The sequence below is a fragment of the Gasterosteus aculeatus genome, chromosome 17 (assembly GCF_964276395.1).
Source record: "Gasterosteus aculeatus chromosome 17, fGasAcu3.hap1.1, whole genome shotgun sequence".
Classification (NCBI taxonomy): domain Eukaryota; kingdom Metazoa; phylum Chordata; class Actinopteri; order Perciformes; family Gasterosteidae; genus Gasterosteus; species Gasterosteus aculeatus.
Window position 1 is genome coordinate 2,507,327 of NC_135705.1, and position 22,532 is coordinate 2,529,858.

The 22,532-nt window shown below is 43.9% G+C and overlaps 4 protein-coding genes across 9 annotated transcripts; 3 read left to right on the forward strand and 1 right to left on the reverse strand.

Annotated features, from left to right (window-relative positions):
* Positions 1-1,788: 1,788 nt before the first annotated feature.
* pth4 (parathyroid hormone 4) lies at positions 1,789-4,355 on the forward strand. Its single transcript, XM_040205142.2, has 3 exons — positions 1,789-1,872; positions 2,728-2,816; positions 3,306-4,355. The coding sequence occupies exons 2-3, from the start codon at positions 2,731-2,733 to the stop codon at positions 3,559-3,561; spliced, it is 342 nt and encodes a 113-aa protein (XP_040061076.2). The 5' UTR covers positions 1,789-1,872; positions 2,728-2,730; the 3' UTR covers positions 3,562-4,355.
* A 46-nt stretch (positions 4,356-4,401) lies between these two features.
* On the forward strand, positions 4,402-11,183 carry cept1b (choline/ethanolamine phosphotransferase 1b). Of its 2 annotated transcripts, none has more exons than XM_040204239.2 (10): positions 4,402-4,638; positions 5,700-6,035; positions 6,503-6,677; positions 7,517-7,664; positions 7,783-7,924; positions 8,347-8,431; positions 8,549-8,680; positions 8,860-9,018; positions 9,241-9,366; positions 9,629-11,183. In XM_040204239.2, exons 2-10 carry the CDS (start codon positions 5,839-5,841, stop codon positions 9,749-9,751), a joined length of 1,287 nt encoding a protein of 428 aa, XP_040060173.1. In that variant the 5' UTR covers positions 4,402-4,638; positions 5,700-5,838; the 3' UTR covers positions 9,752-11,183. The 2 variants fall into 2 exon arrangements, with proteins under 2 accessions (XP_040060173.1, XP_077948899.1); XM_078092773.1 differs by having other exon boundaries at positions 4,440-4,722.
* A 1,353-nt stretch (positions 11,184-12,536) lies between these two features.
* dram2b (DNA-damage regulated autophagy modulator 2b) lies at positions 12,537-17,842 on the forward strand. 2 transcript variants are annotated; one of them, XM_040204275.2, is made up of 9 exons: positions 12,537-12,698; positions 13,533-13,617; positions 13,855-14,052; positions 14,206-14,273; positions 14,641-14,783; positions 15,005-15,182; positions 15,375-15,457; positions 15,570-15,662; positions 15,913-17,842. In XM_040204275.2, exons 3-9 carry the CDS (start codon positions 13,922-13,924, stop codon positions 16,042-16,044), a joined length of 828 nt encoding a protein of 275 aa, XP_040060209.1. In that variant the 5' UTR covers positions 12,537-12,698; positions 13,533-13,617; positions 13,855-13,921; the 3' UTR covers positions 16,045-17,842. The 2 variants fall into 2 exon arrangements, with proteins under 2 accessions (XP_040060209.1, XP_040060208.1); XM_040204274.2 differs by lacking the exon at positions 13,533-13,617 and having other exon boundaries at positions 12,539-12,698.
* Positions 17,843-18,022: 180 nt separating this feature from the next.
* Positions 18,023-22,162, reverse strand: c17h6orf89 (chromosome 17 C6orf89 homolog). 4 transcript variants are annotated; one of them, XM_040204270.2, is made up of 8 exons: positions 21,967-22,162; positions 20,919-21,185; positions 20,392-20,557; positions 20,042-20,190; positions 19,802-19,950; positions 19,384-19,519; positions 19,046-19,169; positions 18,023-18,471 (listed from the first exon to the last, which is right to left on the reverse strand). In XM_040204270.2, exons 2-8 carry the CDS (start codon positions 21,105-21,107, stop codon positions 18,389-18,391), a joined length of 996 nt encoding a protein of 331 aa, XP_040060204.1. In that variant the 5' UTR covers positions 21,108-21,185; positions 21,967-22,162; the 3' UTR covers positions 18,023-18,388. The 4 variants fall into 4 exon arrangements, with proteins under 4 accessions (XP_040060204.1, XP_040060205.1, XP_040060207.1 ...); XM_040204271.2 differs by having other exon boundaries at positions 20,919-21,225; positions 21,967-22,123; XM_040204273.2 differs by having other exon boundaries at positions 22,067-22,114.
* Positions 22,163-22,532: the final 370 nt, after the last annotated feature.

Consider the following 22,532-nt stretch of genomic DNA (forward strand, 5'->3'; position numbering starts at 1 on the left):
ATAACGGCCCACCACTAATATATATACACATTCTTAATGTCGGCTCCTGACATCCTCTCCTAACCACAATCCCCCGGGGAGGTGCAAGAAAAACCTCAGGGGCCATTATCTGATTAAAAGAGGTTCTCAAGAAGCAATGATAACGAATAAGAGTTATAATCTAGCACATGGATATGCTCATTTTATCTGGCAAATTGTAGCTTTGCATCGGTGAAAGGTCTAGTTAATTTGGCTTAGCTCTAAAGGTCGTAGACGACACGGGATCGGGCACATGAGGAAGATGGCTTAAGCTTGACTGCCAATGTCAATGACCCCGTGACCTTTCCTTAGGAGCCATGGTGGGAACCAACCGCCAGCTGTGTTACTGGTAAGGCTCTGGCTGTAATGAACACCCACCCCTCTAGGGGGCGCTTTCTGTCAGTTATTTCACATATCGGACGGCGTTTGCTCCCCTGCAGCTCCGGTGCTGCTCGGTGCAACACTGCCACCGTGTGGACGCTCGCCGCATTGCACCAGTTGGGCCTCCACCGAGTATAGATGCTGATAGATTCTCTGATTCAGCCTCATTCAATTGTATGCATCTCTCCATGTTTTCACACTTTATGATATCCATCATTGCTTTTAATCTCCATATTGCACCCACTTACACATTGTACCAGCTTTTCTCTAAAAACCTTGTCAGAAGGTTCGTATGAAATATGACAAATAGACGTTATTCCTGAAAGAAGAAGTTGCACAAACATCTGCACAAACATTTCCCTAAGAAAAACAGAGAGAAACTGTTCCCTCACCCCATCAGTGGTTAGCGTCTTCCTCCATCCTCCTGCTCCTCCAATGGACTGAATCCGCCCACGAGGCCCCGGGAGGCGTTGTCAAGGGTGACGGAGTTTCTAACGCTCTCTGCGATGACTCCGCAGCAACGAGAGGCCTCCGGTTAACCGGAGGAGGTTCGTTAGTGCTTTAACGGGAAGGAGCCCCGGCAACGAGCATCCACCGACAAGAAGTTTAGTGGCCACTTTCTACGACTCAAATAAACTGCCTTATAATCTGCTAATGATGTATAATCATGGTGACCAGCACTGTCAAACATGAGCTTTAATGCTTTAACAACAATCAAAAGATTTCATGATAAATAAATGAATAAATGTTCCTGCTTTTGGATACTTAATGTTTATTCAAAGCAAACGATGACCATGATTAAGTTATAATCACATTATAATACATTCTAACATTGGTAATAACTAATTGATTATTGCTAAAAAATCAATTATAACAAGCAAGTACATAATTTCTTGTGAAGCATAATACTAACGATTGCTTGCAGCTTGAATCACAGTGTTGCAGGCAGCTGATAATGCATTAGTTATATCATACAGTATGTTTACGGTAGCAGTATGTTTAATGTATTATAGGCGTTAGCGTCACAGAAAATGCCCCCAAACGTTTAAACCAGTTTGCTGACGTTCAGTTTTATTTCATCCTCTCTGACTTACTGCCAAAAACATCAATAAAAACATTGTTGTGAATTCCTCTCTGACTGAAACGGATCGTATCAGAAAATAGAAAATAGACAAAGAGGATAATCCCTCGATAGAATTCATCCCTCTTTTACAAAAACACCTGATTTACACATTCAGAGAGATGCTGACGTTTGTCAAACGCCCCTCTGGGTGTGTGTGTGTCTGTGTGTGTGTGTGTGTGTGTGTGTGTGTGTGTGTGTGTGTGTGTGTGTGTGTGTGTGTGTGTGTGTGTGTGTGTGTGTGTGTGTGTGTGTGTGTGTCAGGGGGCTTTATAAAAAGGTCTGGAGGTGGAACCTGAAGTCAGTTTGGTGTCTGATCGTGAGAGAAGCTGCTGTCATCTACCAGGTCAAATGTAAGTAAATCGTCCTCCTCCAGCTTCAGACCTGTTTTGTTTGTGTGGATGTGATTTATTTCTGTTTGTTTTTTTAGTTTCACTTCTGTGAGGAGTTTCCTGTGATTCCTTTAGGCAACAATATTTTTTTGTGTTAAAAATGTCTGACGTGGTTTATTTTCATGTGAAGTAATGCATTCTTTTTTAGTTAATTCTGTGTGCTTTCTTTTCTGCTTTTTACCGATCAATCGATCAGCTCGGATCCACTTGATTTGTTGTTGCTTTTTACCCACAATACCTTTCTCTCAGAGACGCTTGTCTTTGGATCATCTTTGGGTTGCTCGTCCACCCTCACGTCTGCTTTCAGAATTCCTGAACTTTTTATATAAACTTATTTACAGTGAAACGCTAGTAAATTGTACAAATAATCAAAATCTACCTTTTTATTATGTAAAGAAGAAGAAGAAAGCTCCAATTCTACTTCTTCACCGAAAACCGAACAAATGCAGGAAAATAAAATAAGGTGTTGAGGCTGAAACCGTCTTGCGGTACATTTATGCTGCTGACGTCAGAGAACAAACAACGAGACGTAAACTTACACCTCAGACCTGCAGAACGTCCTGACGCAGTGATGTTCTGAGACGTCGGGGTGAGAACATCACAGCGCGGTTTCCGGGTTTGAAGATACCAGCACACACCGACTGCTTGCCGGTTCACCATATTTACATCCATCGAAGGCCGACATCCATCCTTTATTTTAGTTTTCAGTCCAGTTGTGTTCGCCGTTGTCAGAGAGGACACCTGAGGGTCTGTTAGCCGGTGGTGGAGGTTCCTTCTCCTCGGCCACCTGCAGAGCTTCTGATGTGTTTCTTGCAGAAGATGCAGGCGTCCCTGAGGCCCGTGCGCTGGCTCGCCGTCATGCTTCTCGTCGCCTTCACAACCAGCCGGTGTCAACCGAACGAGAGGTGGGATGCAATGCGTTTTATTACGGTCACGTTGGGGGAAAATAAGTGAATTTGATTCCCAAAATGTGCATCAACTGGATCTTCGAGGAATACTTATTATATTTAAACACAGCAAGTATAAATACCACTGTCTAAATGAATCCTGATGTACACACTGTATACAACCACCTATTCAATTGCTTCATAAAATACTAATATTATGCATATTCACTGCTTATATTGTTTACAACTTGCATGTAAACATGCTTTAATAACTATTTTTGCGACTTACGTGAGAGTTCTTTCTGTTCTTTATGGGCTCTTATTCTTGTAACTGCACGGGGAGCAATGTTCTCACTATCTTAAATTCAATATTCCTAATAATAAAGATTTTACAAATATTTTTTATTATTAGCTGTCATAAATATTGTGGTATTCAAATGCGTTTTTTTCATCTTCTTCGTGCTTTCCTACATGTATTCTGACTGCGACAAACTCTCCTCCCTGCAGCCGCCGAGCCGTCACCGAACACCAGCTGATGCACGACCGCGGCAGAAACATTCAGAGTCTCAAGAGACTCATCTGGCTGTCCAGCGCCATCGAGGGTCTCCACACGGCCCAGACCAGGTCCGATGACCTCAACCCAACGAGGGTCCTGAGCCTGGCTCTGAATCCGGCTGGGAACCCGCAGCCCACCCGGGTGCAGAGCCTCCTGAGAGACTTCTTTAATCCCCACCTGACGCAACAGCAGGACAGAGAGGCCTAGCAGCGCTCCAACCACGCGAAGCCTCCGCACACATAATAATCATCATGTTGAAAAGAATTATTGGTGTTTGTCTTGAGACAATCTGTGTCCAAACGTCTCCCAGGAGGTCAGTTATAAAGAACGTTGTTTGTGGTTTGAAATGCCTGAAGTCGACCTTTAGTTCATGTCAGATCGGGACGCATCGAGGCCCGAGAAAAAATTAAAATATGTTCAAACACAATTAACTCCCTTCAGACAGCAACATGAATTGCAGAGGAAATGATGATGTTTAAAATGCCAAATTACCTCTTTTACAGCCTTCGGCAGCTACGTGCAGATGATGATGATGAAGTTTGGTTGGTTAATGAGGTTTTCACAAGCACGTCAGCCTTCTTGTTCAGTGCTTTCATTAATAAGTCCAGTGCCCCGATTTCTTCTCACGTTCTGCACGACGCCAGATGAATGTAATAAAAACACAGATCTGCTGGAGATTTGAGATAGAATGTGGTGTCATAATTGGTATGTGCTGACCTCAATGACAACATTTAAAATGGCAATAATGGATAAAGATCTCTTTAAAAATGTGAAATCCACCTCCACCCTGATTAAAACTGTAAAAATATGCTAAACAAATACAAGTACATGTATCATTACTAGGAAGTGTACAGCATTATAATGCAATGTTTGGCTAATTAATGTTTAACGTCAATGGTGCAACTACTTGACTATTAATGTGTGCTGCATTAACCGGTCCTTCACATGTAAGAACAGACCCAGTGTGTACATAAAATTCAAATAAAATGAAGTAATGCATATAGAAACGCCTCTTCCACTCTACCCGGGAGACTCTAACAGCCGCCTCGACAAATAACGCGAGATTTCCGGGGTGGCTAACGGGAACGGACGGGAACTAGCTTGCTGTGACAACCACAGTGACAGTCACCGGTCGTGGTGATCCACCTCCAGCTGCACACGTCCCTGCGGTGATCTAACGGTCATAGAGGGCAACTTTAAAAACTGAGCACCCACAACGGGGTCCTGTCTTCCGCCTCGAAGCGCCCTCGCAGCGTCCGCGGCTCTCGTCCTTTAATCGGCCAGGTCAGTCAGTGTTACATCCGTCAGTTAGCTGGCTGTCTTGGGGGTTAGCTAATCAAGCTAACTTAAAGTAGCCGCAAACATTAGGTGAGGTGTCAGTTGTCCACTGTGACTTTCTCCATTTATTTAATGGGGCGTTGTATTTTCAGTCGTGTCAACAGGTTGAGCAATAACGAGCCGACAGCGGGGAGGAACTAGAAACTTCCGCACTGACACAAGTCCGTAGTCCTAGCTTCCGTAGCTAGAAGCTCCGCTAATGCTAATCCTCAGCAGCAGAGGCTACCGATGAGGAGCTAGCTAGCCGCTAGCTAGCAGCGGCGATGCTAGGCAGCATTAGCAGAGTTGTTGTTTTGCTATCGTCGCTAGCTCATGTGTTGCTGACAGTCACAGGAAATAGTTTAGTAACGCGGACACGAATCGTCCGCTCTGTTATTGCTGTTTACGGTTGAGCCCTGTTAATGACTTCTTGGTGTTCATGTGGTCACAGACGTGCGGCTCCGTTAGTGTTTGTAGTCATGTGCTCTGTTCTGCGATGATATAATCAAGGGTACGAACAATAACACACGTGTGACACTTCCCAGGCATGTGTGTCCCTTTCTGTTGACGTGTAACAAGTACTTAAGTATCGTTTGGAATACTTCTACTTTACTGGTGTATTTCCATTTTGTGTTCCTTCCACACTACAACTCCTGAGAGGAACACGTCACACTATTTATTTACTTATCGAGTTACTTTGTTAATTCAGACTAATAACTCGCGTTTTGCTTTAATGTTTTATTGTTATTTATTTTTGTGCCTTATTTTTATAGATTCCATTTGCACTTTATTAATCACTATGTATCGGAAAAAAGTGCAAACATTAAATCTACATAAGAATGCACCATTGCTCAATTAAATGATATAGATACATATTAAATTAAATAGCCTTTTCACCCATGTGAGTATTTAGCTTTCTTTTTAGTCATTGTAGAGTGAACGTGTTCGGGAAGACCAGCATGGGTTTTGTGAATCTGTCTTCATGCACCATATCGGGACACTATTGTGGTACTGTGCTCTCGTTCCAGCCTCATCCAGCCCCACTGTGGATCTTTAGCCCCACTGTGGATCTTTAGCCCCACTGTGGATCTTTAGCCCCTCCGGCAGGACAGTGGCAGAGGCAAAGGCAGAGCCATCGGGGACCAGACCAGCAGGCAGCAGGGCTCCATGAGTGCGACAGGGCATCAGCAGCAGCAAGGTGGGGGCCCGCGTTCTCGCCGAAGCCTTGCCCGGGACAAGGACCCGGGGCAGGGCATGGGCATGGAGGCGGCCTGCTGCCTGGCCCCCGGAGTGCTGCGCCGGCTGATCGAGCTGCCCGCACCCCCCCTGTCCAGACACCAGCTCAAGAGACTGGAGGAGCACAGGTAGACACTCGAGTCCTCTGAGACAAACTGAAGTAAAGACCTCCTGCAGGGTTCTGTGGTGCCGCTTGTGACCTCATCAAGATTGTCACTACAAACGTGCTGTTGAGGATGAACAATTCAGGCAATCTACTGTTTTTTCTTAGATGTATTTTTCACAAACAACTTATTCAGCTTGAATAGAATTTAGTAAACTTACATCAATGAAGTTATTACATTAGTTGTATACATAACAGTACTATTTAATATTGAAACGTACCTTTTATGTTTATTAAGAACAGCTGCATAGCACCCGTTTGCACGCTTTGAATAACTCACATTATTGTATCATTTATGTACTTTTCTCGGGTATAAATAAACAGACTTTGGCTTGTTAACAAAAAAAGGATCTACTTTTTGTTCTCATGCAAACCGAGAGAATAAACCTTGAGCCTCTTCCTCCTGATGGGACACTTTTTTTATTTCTTCAGGTACAGCAGCGCTGGACGCTCCTTGCTGGAGCCTCTGATGCAGCGTTACTGGGAGTGGTTGGTGGGACGAGTCCCCTCCTGGATCGCCCCCAACCTCATCACCATCATCGGCCTGGCCACCAACGTCTTCACCACCCTCGTGCTCATTTACTATTGTCCAACTGCCACCGAACAGGTTGGTCGTCAGTCTGGAACGGCGTCATACTTGACACGCTGAAGTTCATGTTTTCCATAATGGACTTGTTGAATGATGTTACATGTTCCAAATGTTACATGTTATTTAACATCTGTATTAAGCTACAAGTAATAATGGAACTTAACACTTCCTGCAGATGTGTGTTGTTGGGATATCTTTTCTTTCTTCGTATTTTAGCTTAGCTGTGTTCTTTTTTTCAGCTCTAAAAGAGAATGATTTTAAATGAATTCCATGGAAAGCTGTATTTTGAACACAGCAAGAGCAGCAGAGTATTGATGAGCCTTCTTGCTATTAAGTATCATTTTTAAATAAAACAAGCTGCTCACACGTATGAAATAGAAAATACGCAGTCATTTTTATTTTAGAGGTCAGAGTTTGATCTTGTGAGTCTTTAGTCTGAGCAGGTTTCCCCGTTTTGTTGTTTATTGACGGTATCTTTATAATCAGCTATTTCCTCTGAGCCTCTGCAGCTCAGCAGGCAGCTCTGGGTCGGATGTCTGATTAATAATGGAGCCGATCCATGAAACCGATCTTTGTCTTTAAGATTGTCGTCAGTTAAAGTCCAGAAAGGTCCAGTAAGAGATCATTTACTCAAAAGCTCCAGAACATCAATTCAATCAATAATGTTTAACCCGTGCTGCAGATTAGTCCCATCTGTATTGAAGTAGCCGAGCAGATGTGTTAACATCTGTATGTAATCAATAACAACACTGTTGTGGGCACATTGGGCAATAAGATTGCTTATTTTCTGCCCTTTTGTTTTGGGTCTTTTAGACTTTGCGTTCGCTCTAAAGACTCTTTGCGTTGCTTGGTTCCAGGCGCCGCTCTGGGCGTACCTGCTGTGTGCCGTGGGTCTGTTCATCTACCAGTCGCTGGACGCCATCGACGGGAAGCAGGCCCGACGCACCAACAGCAGCTCCCCGCTGGGCGAGCTGTTCGACCACGGCTGCGACTCGCTCTCCACGGGTCGGTTCCCTCGCGCTCTCCTGTGAATCTAAAAGCCTTTTTTTTTTTTTTTTCTTCTTCTTTCAAATGGACTGATGGATGTAACCGCTGTCTTTGTCCACGCGCCGTGTCTCTGCAGTGTTCGTGGTGTTGGGGACCAGCATCGCGGTGCAGATGGGCACAAACCCCGACTGGATGTTCTTCTGCTGCTTCGCCGGGATGTTCATGTTCTACTGCGCCCACTGGCAGACATACGTGTCGGGAACGCTGCGCTTCGGCATGTGAGTCGTACTGTGTAGTTTTTGCGTTTTTTGTGGAAATAAATAACACAAATGTTAAATCCCGACAGAATGTGTTTTATCTTTTAAGTGCTTTATGCAAATTTCTGATCTTTTATTGATAACTTTTAAAAATCAGAATGATTGATTATATAAATATTCGATAGTTGCATCCGTTACTCCCCTTTGTGTCCCAGGGGTTAAAATATCGCTTCTCTATGTTCAGGGGGTTAGCTTAGCATAGCTTAGCGTAGCTTGGCACAGCGCGACGTATCTCATTACAAATAGACTGCGATTTCCTGGAGTCTCCTCTGGTTACCAGTGAACTATTGGCTTCTTTAAGTCCTGAAAGCTTCGACTCTCCTCGAGCCCTCCCTGTCTAACGTCTGTGGTCCTCACGGTGATCCTCTCTGCTTCCCTCTCAGCATCGACGTGACCGAGGTGCAGATCTTCATTATAATCATGTATCTGCTGGCCGCCGTGGGAGGATCCGCCTTTTGGCAGTCGCTGGTAAATGTGACCACTCCGACTTCCAATGTTTTCAGTGTAAAGGTTCACTCACGCACATCTTTTAATAGAAATGTTTGAGTTGTGTAATTGTTTTAATTTTACTGTTTCTTTTTGTAGATCCCGATCCTAAATATCCAGATGAAAATGGTACCTGCCATCTGCACTTTCTTGGGAGCCATCTTCTCCTGCACCAATTACTTCAGAGTTATTTTCACGGGGGGAGTCGGCAAGAACGGATCCACAATAGCAGTAAGTCTGAACTCTTCCCGCCTGTTTTCACTCCTTCAACCGCCTCTTATAAATGAAGCTACGCTGCGTATTGTGAATACTGAACACTTCTGGATTGTGATGTTTGTGGATCAAGGTCTCCGATGTGTGCCGCAGCCTCCGCTCACACCAACCCCCTGTGTCTTTTCGTCTGTCCTCAGGGAACCAGCGTCCTCTCTCCGTGCTTTCACATTGGTTCGGTTATCATTCTGGCGATGATGATATACAAGAAGTCTGCCGTCCAGCTCTTCGAGAAACACCCGTGTCTGTACATTCTGGCGTTTGGCTTCGTCTCAGCCAAAATCACCAATAAATTAGTTGTGAGTCAAACCTTTTCTCTGGTTGTAGACGGTGTTTCCCCACTGAAGTCACTTTTACTGCCACAGAGCTCACAGTGCAGAGAGAACATGGAGGACAGCGGACACGTAGAGCAACATATGGAAGAGCCTGACGTGCACATTGGGTCATAAACGTGTCAGAGAATGTTCACGTGTTTAATTCACAATTTGCTCATTTATGGGTTTTTTTCTGTCTGTCTTCAGGTTGCACATATGACAAAAAGTGAGATGCATCTCCACGATTTAGCCTTCCTGGGACCAGGACTCCTGTTCCTGGATCAGTACTTCAATAGTTTTATTGACGAGTACCTGGTGCTGTGGATTGCATTGGTAAGTACTCAGGCAGTTATGTAACATGTGTAATATCTGTGGCAACAATATATTAATGTTTTAAATAATCCCACAGAAAAAGCCTCAACTCGAAATTCTGAAATATTAAGTTAAAATTATGATTTTTAGTTTATTGCAACGCTGAATTCTGAGATGACGAGTAGAATTTGAGATGCAAAGCTAAAATTAGTCGGTCGAAATTGTGATTTCCTGAGTTGAAGCGGTGTGATTTTCCGTCCTCTTCCTCTTCCTCCCCCTGCAGATAATTTCCTTCTTTGACTTGCTGCGTTACTGCGTCAGTGTTTGCAACCAGATCGCCTGCCACCTTCACATCTTTGTTTTCAAAATCAAGCCGTGCTCATTGCTCAGCTCAGCTGCTCACTGAGGACACGCGGGGCTCCACTGACTCTGCCCCCCACACACCCGACCCCCACCTGACCTCCACCCCTTCCTCCCCTCTGTTCCCCCCTCTAGAGAGTCAGGGGTGACCTGGTGTTCAAAAAAGATAAAGTTCAAAAAAGAAAAAGTACGTGCTTCTGCCAACCGAATGTGAGAACAAATGATCTATGATTAAGGAACCGGAGTATTACTGTCGCCGATTCTTTTTCCAGCGGTGCAGAACGAGAGTCATGAGGATCCTCCTTGGTGAACAGATGTTTCAGGAGAGTACAGGTGCTACTCGAGGAGAGACGCTTCAATGTGTTCAAACGGTTCAAGCGGTAAAGGATTGAAACAAACTCTTTGCTGTTCACAAATATACATTTTGTAACATTTCCGTTACTTTTTTTTTTTTTTTTTCTTTTGCGATTGTAAATACCAAACAGTTCTGTTTCTTTTTAGTTAAAGAAATCCCACTTCGACACGTTATTAAAACTCCCATTTATTTGTTTTTTCTAAACTTTAAACAGGACTTTTGCACCAAAACGAGAAATCTCTTTTAGAGGAAACTCATTGTCGAGTCCAGAACGTTGTCATTGAACGACTGTTTACTGCCAATGTTTTTCATTTCATTTGTCAACTGAAACCACTTTCAGCCTTTTTTGGTGGCACTTTTCAAACTCAGCGTAGGACTTTTTTTGTGTGTTTGTTGTCGTGTCTAATGTTATTTGCTAATGTATTCATCGGGCTAGTTCAGTTAATGCTTCCTCTAAACTTTATTGTTTCTAATGTAACTCAATGATTCACGTCATGCACTCGGGTGAACGACACAACGGTCACATTTCTGGCTCATTTCACAAAGCTCAAAAGTCTCACATTTTGCAGTTGATTTGAAGACGATCCGACATGTTTTGACTCGCGATCCGTTACTCCGCTTTCTGTCACGTCTGCACCTTGTTTTATTATTCTATGTTCTTATTTGCAACAAATCACACAAAGTCCAACAACTAACAGTGTGTCGGTGTCTCAACACCTTCTGGATTCTGGAGCTTTAAAAACATATTTAGTTTCCTAAAGCAGCTGGTCACTGTAGTTTTTTATCACACGGAAATGCTGCATTTGTTTGACAGTTTTCAGTCATCATGTTGTAACTGTTGCGTTGGTTTTCATGGTTTTTGTTGACTTTAAGAAATAACAGATAATCGCCACCTTAACTTTCTTTTTTTTTTTTCTCTCTTTTTAATGAACCTGCCGCTATGACTGTTATTTATGTGAACGGCACCGATAACGTCGTCTGGTCGACCTTGTGTTTCGCCCAAAACAAGGGAGATGAGGTCACACGATGACATCACAGTTCAAAAAGTGTTGACTAACGAGATTGAGATATTTTTCTTTTATTCTCTTTGCCGACAGTTAATAAAAAATCTGTTTCATTTGAAGTGGCTGCTACTCACTCCGCCTCCAACGTGAGACTTCTAAAGAATACTTGTAGTATTAATGTGGGGAAATGTTTCTTCTAAACAGACTAGTTTCTTGCTTTCGTATTTTGTGCCTGTTTTATGTTCAGTGATGTTTTGTTGAATGACTCCGTCTGCACACTGAGCCTCCACACTTTGTTTTAAATATTCAAGAAGGACTATGATGCCGAGTGTTGACTAATCAATAACAACAAAGCTTCAATGTGGAGTTCAGGTTCAGGGTGGATGGGTCGTAAACCACAGTTGTTTGGGTCATTTCCCTCATCAAAAAGACATTTCTTCATTGATGCCTTGTGGTATCTTTAATGATGGAATATTAGACAAATATTAATGATTTATACAATAAATATGTAATATTCTCTGAAGAAAAGTTGTATATCATTACAAAAAAATGTCTCAGTTGTGTTTTTTTAACCCTAATGCATATAAAATTGCTTTTCAGTGAAGGGTGTTAATGAAAATAAAATGATCGCATAAAACAAGTCAGCAACGACTATTTTAAGAATGTATTAGTTGTTTCTGAAAGACTTACTGCTATTGTGGAAAAACACATTAGTGTCAAGAATAAAAATGGCCTTTTGAAGAAGAAAATAATTTTTAAAAGTTATTAAGTAATAACTTTAAACATTGCACCAAGGTTCTTGACCATACGCTTTTATTTTTTTGTAAAATATTGACAAATTCTTTGTTAAACATTTAACCTAAATGAGTTATGAGATGGTGAATATAAAACACGTGATCTTCCTCTCACCTGCTGCAGTGTCAATGAGGACACATTTACCGCCCCCCTGTTTCACACTCGACTTTGAGGCAGAACTCAGGACCAAGCATCCCGAACGTTGGGCCCAATCCGAATGCCTCTAAACCCTAAAAACCCTAAAGCCATGACCCCTTCTAACCTCTATGACGTCACCTGGTAAGTGGTCGAGTGTGGAGTCTGTAAGGGCTTGAAATTATGTAAATACGAATGGACAGCACTTGGACTGCAACATATACCGTCACCATGACACTTTAAAAAGTATGATTTCTCGATGGGTGATGACCCATCGGAACAGAACCATCTGATGTAGTGATGGTTAGAGGACACTTACAAGCCCATGTGTTAGCCCACTCATCTCTCTTATTTGTTTAAATGAGTTGTCAACATTCCCCGGATGTATCCCTACCCATGGTTGACAATTGGAATTAAATGGTCCTTGAAAAAAAGTTGCGGTAATTCTTATTATTAATACTTTGTCATTGATCCATTTAGGTACTTTTAATATTTGAACTTGCTCTTATTTTGAAATCCGTTCCAACCGGTATGCCTCACGTGCACACGCAGCGCAGAAGAGCGGGAGCGGTGACGTCACCGTGTTTTTCGGAGTGGGCGGAGTCTTCTGCTCGGTTTTCTGACAGCTCCGAACACCGGAGACCGGAATCCGGTCTGGAATTAAGTGGTTTAACGCCGTGATGTCAGCGCGGGATTAAAATAACGTGAGTGTAATTTGGTATGAACGTGTAATACGTTAAAATGTAGCGTCAATATTTGTCTTTTGGTGCTATTCGGCGTAGCTAGTGTTAGCTAGCTAGCTAGCTAGCTGCTTTTCTGTGGTATCAATAAACTTATTGATCCGCCAGTTCTCAGTTCAACGTTAGTGTAACTCCAATCTTTGTAGTGAGGATGCGTATATGTTTCTTTGTGTGCCATTAAATGATTCTCTTGGTGAAGTTTTCTCCAGTTGGTGAGAACGAGACTTGCAAACTGGAGTTTCGTTTCCCTAAAAACGACAGCAGAGAAAGCGGCTGTTTTCACATCGCTTCACATGACTTTCAGTTCCGCAGAGAACACGAGGCTTCAATAAATAGATGTTTGCAACCGCAATAATTATATCACCTTAAGCTGAGGGGACGCGTGCATGGAGGCGCTTCTTATAAAGTTCATTTAACATGAATTCAGCCCCTCAGAACTCATCAGTCTTCAGTGAGAAAGCGGGATGTTTCATCCGCAGATCGATGAATAAACTCATTGTTTTCTTCAGCCAACAGTTTAAAACCTAAAGAGATGCATTTTATAGCAGAATATCAAAAGTGTAAGTACTATAAGTGAAGTGGGAACCTGTTCGTATTTGGGTTAATTGATTAAACGTCTCAGCTCGATCAGATAGTTTCACATGGAGACATCAGTAGTATTGTGTTTTTAACAGGAAGGAACAGCCTCCTACTTATTAACCCAGGGACACAAATTGTGATGGCAGAAAAAAAGTAGTCGCAGCCATAAATTGATTTCCTCATGAATTGACTTCCTCATAAATCTTTTTTTAATCTCAGCAAAAGGTCAGAACATGTTACAGCGAGAAGCGTGTTGGAGAACGAGACTCGAACCACTGATTAAGTTGAAACTGGACTTTATAAGGTCAGAATTCACTGCAGAATTCTTCTTTTGATTATTGTTGAGTCGTATGTTTTTGTTTCCCATTGAGAGACAGAAACTTAACATGAAGGTTGGAATCAGCAATCAGGAACATTTGATTAAGTTAGTTCTGATATTTGTCGTGTCCTCAGGACGGCAATGAGAAAGCAGCAGGACGAAGATGATGATGATGATGATGGCTGCTGTTTATAACAATGTGTATCACTCTGTTGTGTACAGGCCATCGTGAAGCAACAACACACACACACACACACACACACACACACACGCACTCTGAGAGGAGACCATGTGGTGGTTCCAGCAGGGTCTGTGCTTCCTGCCCGCGGCGCTGGTCGTCTGGACCGCGGCGTCCTTTATCTTCGCTTACATCACAGCGGTGGTGCTGAGACACGTGGATCCCCTGGTGCCCTACATCAGGTCTGGGTCCGGACACATGGACACACACACGGAGACACACACACACACGCAAGGACACACATGGACACACATGCTAAATGCCTCCTGATGCAAATTTACAATATCACATTTGCCTTTTCTTTCCTCCTGAGTGAACTTTGTTTTGTGTTGCAGCGACACGGGAACGACGGCCCCAGAGAGATGCGTGTTCGGCATCATGCTAGATGTGTCCGCCTTTTTAGGTAAAGCACGCACGCACACACACACACACACACACACACACTTTCTCTTCATACAGTACACTTCTCTTCATACAGTACATACACTTACTCTTCAACAGTTTTTATTGTTTCTAAATTACTTTTAAGTAGATAATATTTCCCATGATTCATTCTGATTTGATGTTTTAGTTCAAATATTGTACTTTATTTACAATTTATAAAGGGATTTAAAAAAAAATCAGTATGCAAAAAAGTAGAAGAAGCTGATCTATATCTGTTGGATTTGACTCGTGTGTGTGTGTGTGTGTGTGTGTGTGTGTGTGTGTGTGTGTGTGTGTGTGTGTGTGTGTGTGTGTGTGTGTGTGTGTGTGTGTGTGTGTGCGCGCAGGTATGGCCACGGTGTACGTGCGCTACAAACAGGTGGAGGCTCTGACCGGTGAAGTTGACCTCCGGCTGAACAAGTTGAACCGCTTAGGGCTGCTGCTCGGTCTGGTCAGCTCCTTCGGAATGGCCGTGGTCGCCAACTTCCAGGTGAGCGCCGCTGATCCCGGATCAGTTTGTGTGTGTGTGTGTGTGTGTGTGTGTGTGTGTGTGTGTGTGTGTGTGTGTGTGTGTGTGTGTGTGTGTGTGTGTGTGTGTGTGTGTGTGTGTGTGTGTGTGTGTGTGTGTGTGTGTGTGTGTGTGTGTGTGTGTGTGTGTGTGTGTGGAGGGTTGAATGTTCCCACAGTGAATCTGTGTGTGTGTCAGCGCAGAAGACCACGCTGTTCTCCATGCACCTGGTGGGGGCGGTGCTGACCTTCGGGGTGGGGGCTCTCTACATCCTGGTCCAGACGCTGCTCTCGCTCCGCATGCAGCCTCACGTCCACAGCAGGACCATCTACCTGGTCCGGCTCGGCGTGGGTCTCTGGACCCTCGGCAGCATCATCAGCAGTATCCTCATTATACTCATGACATAAATTCTAATCACAATGTCCTCAAAGGATCATTGTTTCTGCTACTGGTGTAAAAGGTGTTCGGTGGGCCAACACGAAGGCAGCAGAACCTGCATGTTGGACGTCGTGAATCAAACTGCGTATTGTTGCAGAATTGCCGCGTGTTCGATCCCTAACCGCCTCCCGTCAGTGTTCGTGTCCTCCGTCATCATGTACAGCAGTCTGACCGGAGTGGACGTCCCTCGCAAGCTGCACTGGATCCCCGGAGAGACGGTCAGTCAGACCTCAAGTATTAACTAATGTCGTCCAAACCCGCCCAGCGACACCGGAACGCGATGTAAAACACACAAGTTGTGTGAAACGGTAACGTTGTTTTGTCTCTCAGGGTTACACGGCTCACATGATCAGCACCGTGTCCGAATGGTTTCTGGCCTTCTCCTTCATCAGCTTCTTCCTCACCTACATCAGAGACTTTCAGGTACCTTTTGTCTCTTTTCAGTGTGGTCGCGCAAATATAACTGACGGAGCTTGTGGGAGGAAACGTATGTTTAGCTTTGAACAGAACCATGCTAACGGTTTGCACCTGCTTCCAGTCTTTATGCTAAGCTACTAAACCCACGGACATTACCAAGAATCATCATCAGACTCCACAGAAATATCTTCCGGGTTGACGAGTGGGAACCGTCTCTCTTATCACGTTGTCTCTCGCTCTCTTTTCTCCTCTGAAGAAAATAAACCTGCGAGCCGAAGCAGATCTGCAGAGCAGCCACCTGTACGACAGCTGGCCGCACGCCGCGCCGCCGCCGTCTCACAAGAGCGACGGCGGCGAGTCGTCTCCTCTTCTCTCCGGAGAGACGTGACCGGCTGCACGGCTCCCTGCGGCTTTCTACTTTCTCTCAGCGTGTTTTCAAGGGCTTTTTTTTGTATAAAGACTCTTAGACGCTGCAGGCTCGTAAAGGGTCCGTTCACCCCAAAGACACATCCGGGTCACAAACATCATGGCGTCCATTTAGTAGTAAACGATTGTCAAATGAAATGGTGAGATTTTAGTTTTGGCAGCTTGCAGCACTTAAACCTGATGAAGATGAACTAAATCAACACCTTGACTGGTCACTTATAGTGTTATTACATTTTAGAACGCTCCCATCCAACTTACTTATAAGTTATAAGCTCCTCCTGAAGCCCGCTGGGGGGGAGAATGTCTTTTATTAATGAAATCAGCGGAGAAAGAATATTGTGGTCTGAGTTTTCTTTTCTTTTATACAAGGGTGTTTTCGGTAAATAAAACAGAATATTAGAGAATAATGCCAGATGCCTTTTCCATTAACGCTGTGGGAACTGAACCAAATAATTCTATATATATATCTATATATAGACTATTTAATCATTTGAAAGTATATGTTAAATTGTTTGTATTTGAATAATCTATATAGTCATATTAATAAAACACCCACAACATTACCTGGATTTTAAAGGTTCTAATTTGATCTTTTCTATTTTCTATTTGGTCGATTCCACCTCAGTTTATTTGTTTACTCAATGGGTTTTTTATGTTTCTTACCAAACACATTTTGTTTCCTTGAAGTCTAACAAACGTGATTATCATCAGCTATTTTATCTCAATATTTTGATTCGGCCAACTAATTATGCTTAATCCATGAATTCTAAAAACCTTAATTGTAATAATTGTGAAGGATCCCTGCACACTGTTAAATGGTAAATGGTAAATGGCCTGTACTTGTATAGCGCTTTTCTAGTCTTCTGACCACTCAAAGCGCTTTAACACTACATGACATCATTCACCCATTCACACCCATTCATACACTGATGACAGGAGAACCATACACAGTGACACCTGCCATCAGTAACTACCATTCACACACTGTAGTCGCAGCTACAGGAGCAATGGTGGGTTAAGTGTCTTGCCCAAGGACACAACGACATGCGGGTTAGCCGGGCCTGGGATCAAACCCACAACCCTCTGATTGGAGGACGACCGTGCTCCCCACTCACCCACAGTCGCCCGACTGTTAATATCTTCAGTATTTATTCCAACCTTCCGAACTTCTAACTCTGAGTTTCTCCTGTACATTGTGCTATTCATGTTGGGACTAAAGAATTCATATCATGTTTGTTGTTGCCATGGTTACGCGTTTGTCCTCTTCAGACTGCGGTCACGTTGCTTGTAAGATGTCATGTTTATATAATTCCTTTTAATGTTTGACGCTGCACTAATCGGGTTGAGGTGGATTTACTGACATTGAGGTTCTTCTGCCAGCTGTTCGTCCTCCAGCTGTTCTCTCATCAGCTGCTTCCAACAGGTCTGACTCGACACAGATGCCCTTCACATCATTTTCAAATTCTAAAATGATTCAGGAATAGGCTTAAATATGTTTGTGTATGATGTCTTAAATCTGGCATCCCTGCAGGGATTCTTCTTTGGACCACAAAGGTTTTTCTACTAATTGAGAGTCTCTCTCTCTCCATTCAGAAGAATGTTTGTCCAGTTTCATACAAATGATCCAGTTCGGATTAAAGATCCAGCCTGATGACATTGAGGAACAAATAAGGAAATGAATTTGAAATTGTTGCAACTGAAGATGGAGAAAACTGTAGAATATAATGTATATATTGATTAAATAAAGACTTTGCAGCTTATCTGATATTCTGCATGTTTCTTTTCATTCTTCCGTCATGTCAGCTGACGCAGAGAGACTTGTTATTCCTCCAAGTGGCCTGAACTATTGTCTATAAACGAGGGATCTCTGCAGAACAGCAGAGATCCAGAGGACAAAACCGCAACCGTGTTTCAGCAGCTTCAGAAAGAGACCCAGCCAATGCTTTGAAGAGCTTTAATGGAGATCTGCTTGAAGCGATGGCTCAGCACATCCAGAACATCCAAGCTGCTGCAGAGAGTTTAAAATACATAAGGACAAAGTCAATGCATTGATTTCTCAGACCATTAACCGTTGAAACCTGCAAGCGATCCCTTTGTTTTCAATCTCAAGTCATGTGTGCTGTGCTTTCCAGTTGCTTGAGGACGCTGGGAGGATTTTACGGACAGCGGAGACAAAAACAACAACAAAAAAGACCTGCGGTGTTTGTAAGGCGTCAGTGGGCGGGGCCACGGAAAGGCCGGCAAGCTTTGAAAATGTACATCCACGTCCCGATTTCGGCCCTCGTTGGCTTCGCCCCGCCTGAGCTTCAAAAGGCCGACCCGTCACAGATGATGTTCTGGCCTCGGCCCGGGAACAGCTCCATCTGCCAGTACCGCGTGTCCGCGTAGACTAGAGAGGCCGGAGAGAAGGAGCATCAAGGAGTCGCTCTGGCTGCTGCCAATCAAACTTCTCTATCCCCAAAGTGAGAGAATGTATTTACCCATTTATTTTATTGGTGGTGATAAATATGTTTATGAAAGTTCTTAATGTCTGCTTTTGTAGAAATGTTCAATACATCTATTTAATACTTTGAATTTTGTGCACAAAACAATTTCATAATGTATTCTAAAGCAAGAGTTGTGTTAATTCAGTAAAAACATCCTGAATAATTTGTAGACAAAGTGTGCAAAGTTATTGAGAAAATAAAATCTGCATGCAGCTCCATTAAAAAAAAACATTGTTCAACAAGACAATAATTACATCTATTCGTACTTGGATATATAGAAATATATATGTATTGGAAAGTGGAAAAAAATATGTTGTGATTTTCTTAACTTTCCTGCTGTGGTCTTCCCGTACTAATCCATGTGTTTCTACGGAGGGATTTGTTTTATTCGGAGCAAACAAAGCCGCGTGTTGCACATAGTGACGTTGCGTTTTTGTCGGGATGAATTTTTTAAAGGACCGCCTAAGCGGTTGCTACCCATGTCGCCGGGGGTCAGCCACAGGTTGAAGGAGCTGCAGTGTTTCTGGCAGCGCTGCACGGGCAGAACTCGGACCGTTGGAAGCCCCTCGCCCACCACGAGCCATCCGAACACATCGACACCCTGAGACATGAGACAACATGAGACACCGTGAGACAACGTGATATATATTCTGCTGTTTCTGAGCGGCCGCATAGAGCCTTCGCCCCCCAGACACTTTGTACCTGCACCAATTGAGCAGGAGAAACGCAGCATGATGCAAGTTGTGTTGCTTCATTGAGCTGATGAATGATAGTTGAACTCTGTGTCCCGGTTTAGTTCAGATGGGTGAACTCACTTTACTCTGGGAGTTGGTGCTGTGGGTGACCAGGCAGCGCTGCACGATGGTGCCAGCGCTGTCCAGCAGGGGGCAGAGCTCCGCCTTTGGGAAGAGCCACCTGAGCACCTTCTCTCTGGTCCCAGAGCTGAACCTCCTGCACCACCAACACAACATGTGTTAGCAAAACATTTACTATAAACCTGTAGACCAGAAAAGATTTCCACATCCTGCACTTATACAAATATTATATTATAAATATTATACAAATATTGCAATTACTCCGTATCCGACATGACGGACAAAAGATAATCATTTTCTAAAAGCGTAACATCTTTGTAAACAACTGGTTCAACAGCATACTACTTCTGCTTTTATGGTGATTATGGTGCAGGTCCTCAGAACCCCAGTGAAGACCTGGACTTTGAACATAATGTACCAGAGCAAAGTGAAGTTGGCGGGTCCTTGGGGGAGGCCCGCGTTGTGGTACGGCAGTCCGTCGTCCTCCAGCAGAATGGACATGGAGCCTGAATGGGCCAAGTAAAGCTCCTCCAGCTGCTGCCGCTGCAGACTGAGCGTGTCCCCACCCTGCAGAGACCAGCACGGGCATTAGGACATGAGGTAAAAGTGAAGTATGATGAGCCTAAAGTTCAAACGGTAGCTGGGTTCGACCTCTGACCTTTAGCAGGACGAGCTGCGGTCCCCGTCGCAGAGTCACCTTCCCCCTGAGGCTCTGCGGGACCTCCAGCACTGAGGAGATCTCTGCACATCCTGAACAGTTGACCAGATTCTGCCTGAGGGAGCCGGCACTCCACCACTCGTGGAAACCTGCAGCGTAAACAAAGTGGATTCATCTTTGGTTCCAAAAACCCACGTTGAAGCAGAGCAGGTTGACTGACCCGCTCTTCTACTCGGGTGGAGTGGATCTGTGACGCACTTGAGTCATAGAGCATTTGATTTTCTCCTCATCAAGATACCCAGAAGTGTTTGAATAAAAACCCTCTGTGTGTTTGTGTTCATGCTTCAGACCTTGCAGGTTGTACTTCTTGGCGATGGGCAGAGACAACAGGCGGACGTGGCTGAGCGGGGACGACCAGTTGTAACAGCCCAGGTGGACCAGACCCAGCTGGGGGCCGCTCTGCGGGTACGTGAAGGCCAGCACCACCACCAGCAGGAAGCCCACCGCCATCACAAACTGCAGAGACGACGGGGACATTATCCACGCTGAGCTAAGCCGTGTCCAACCGCAGAGCTCTTAATACCAAAACGCTCTATTTATAGGGACCAAACAGTTTGATCTCACTTTTTCTCTGCACACGATCACTTCCTGTCACAATGTTGAGCCCAATGAGAGGTTTTAACAGTCAATCAGATCACCCAAAAAAGAAAAACTTTCCAAAGCCTTGATGGGTTCAATAATGAATGTAATAATTTAACTACGATAACAAATACTTAAAAACCAAATAGATCCTCATATTGATGTTGTGTAAAGTGACTGAGCATTAGGAACAGCACTATGTAAATGAAATGCATTATTATTGTATTGATCACGTCACCTTTATGGTGGCTCTCAGGATGGGGAACTGAGCCGGCTCTCTTCTGGGCTCATTGGTCTCCAGAACCTGCTTGATGAACCTCTCGATCTCCCTCTCCGACATGCCGTAGCGGTAGCCCGACTGGCGGAGGATGTCGATGCTCTCGGACAGTTTGTCGTAGATGCATGGCTCGCTCGTCGTCGTTCCCATGACAACAGCGGTGGCGGCAGCGTCTTGGTCAAACGCGTTGATCTCGAACTGCTGCGGTCTCCAGGAGCATGGTTCCTCCTACGAAGTCACCCAGAAGACCTTCATTGCCACTTTGGGACTTTAAAAAAGGAAAACTATGACAACTGACTGGATTTAAAAGTCCTGATGTCACCGTGACATTTCACGCTGTGAGTCTCTGAGTACTTCTCACTTGTACAAACAGGAAGGGCTGATTCATGTATAGAAAATGTAATATGCCGATAATGTAGACCACATAACTTGATGTCAATATTACAAAACATTTTGAACAATTATCATCCGTTATGTTCATATAACAACTGAAAGTAATGAAACAGCTGAAACACTTAAGTTCTAACAGCGAAGTACTGTACAATAGTGTGTACTACTGAGTGTATTACATGTAATACCGCATTAAATCATGCAAGCAGAATAACATGCGTTTATGTGTGAAAAGAAGCCCATTAAATGTAGTGGAGAAAACTACAATAGTAGCAGTCGGGAAATACCCGACTGAAGTACAAGTACCTCTGAACCTTAACGTTCCTTGATTAACGTTACGTGTCCTTTACGTCAGATGACGTTACATCCCACCGGCGGGTACGGGACTAACGGAATGTCAAGACAAACTAAGACGGACGAGTGAGAGGCGACACGGAGGAACGTCCACGATCGCCACGGACGATGTGATTGACCGATTAAAAACAAACGTTACGAGCGCGGACGCGACGCGGCCGATCAGCTGACAGCGCTAACTGGCGTGTTAGCATGTTAGCTAGGAACGACACTTTCAGTCTGCGTCTGCGTCGCTCGGTAAACTGCGCACGACAGGAAGCCTCACCTTAAGGTGACATCCGCCGCCGTCTCTTCTTTATCGCGTTACCGCCGGAATTACATGTATTTTTAAGTAAACTAGGTCGCTAGTTAAGGGGCATGGCTACCTCAAACAGCCCGGATGCAAACGTTAACTCCGCTTCTTCTTCTTTGGTGTTTTTTTTGTGTTGCACTTGGCAAAGTGGTGCATTACCGCCTCCACCTGGACGGGAGGGTGAAATCATGATGACATAAACACAAATACAATCATTTTTGTGGTATTTTGGCTTAATAAGGTAGTTTTAAAACACTGATGATAAAAAGAGATTAGATTTGGTGTTTCCCAAAACATAATATGTCAACTGTAGGATGCCAAAAATACCAGTATGTTTTGTAATATTACGTTGCATTTTCAAGTATTCTTTCCTGGCTATTCCACTGTCCTTTTCACAGCATGTATACACTGGAGGGTCGAAGTTCAAGGTGCAAAGCTATGATGAAACTGTTTGCTCCAATTGAATGCATTCTTTGTTAGGGCAGCTGCAGTAAGTAACACAAGTAATAAAGTACATATAACACAAATGACTCGTAGAT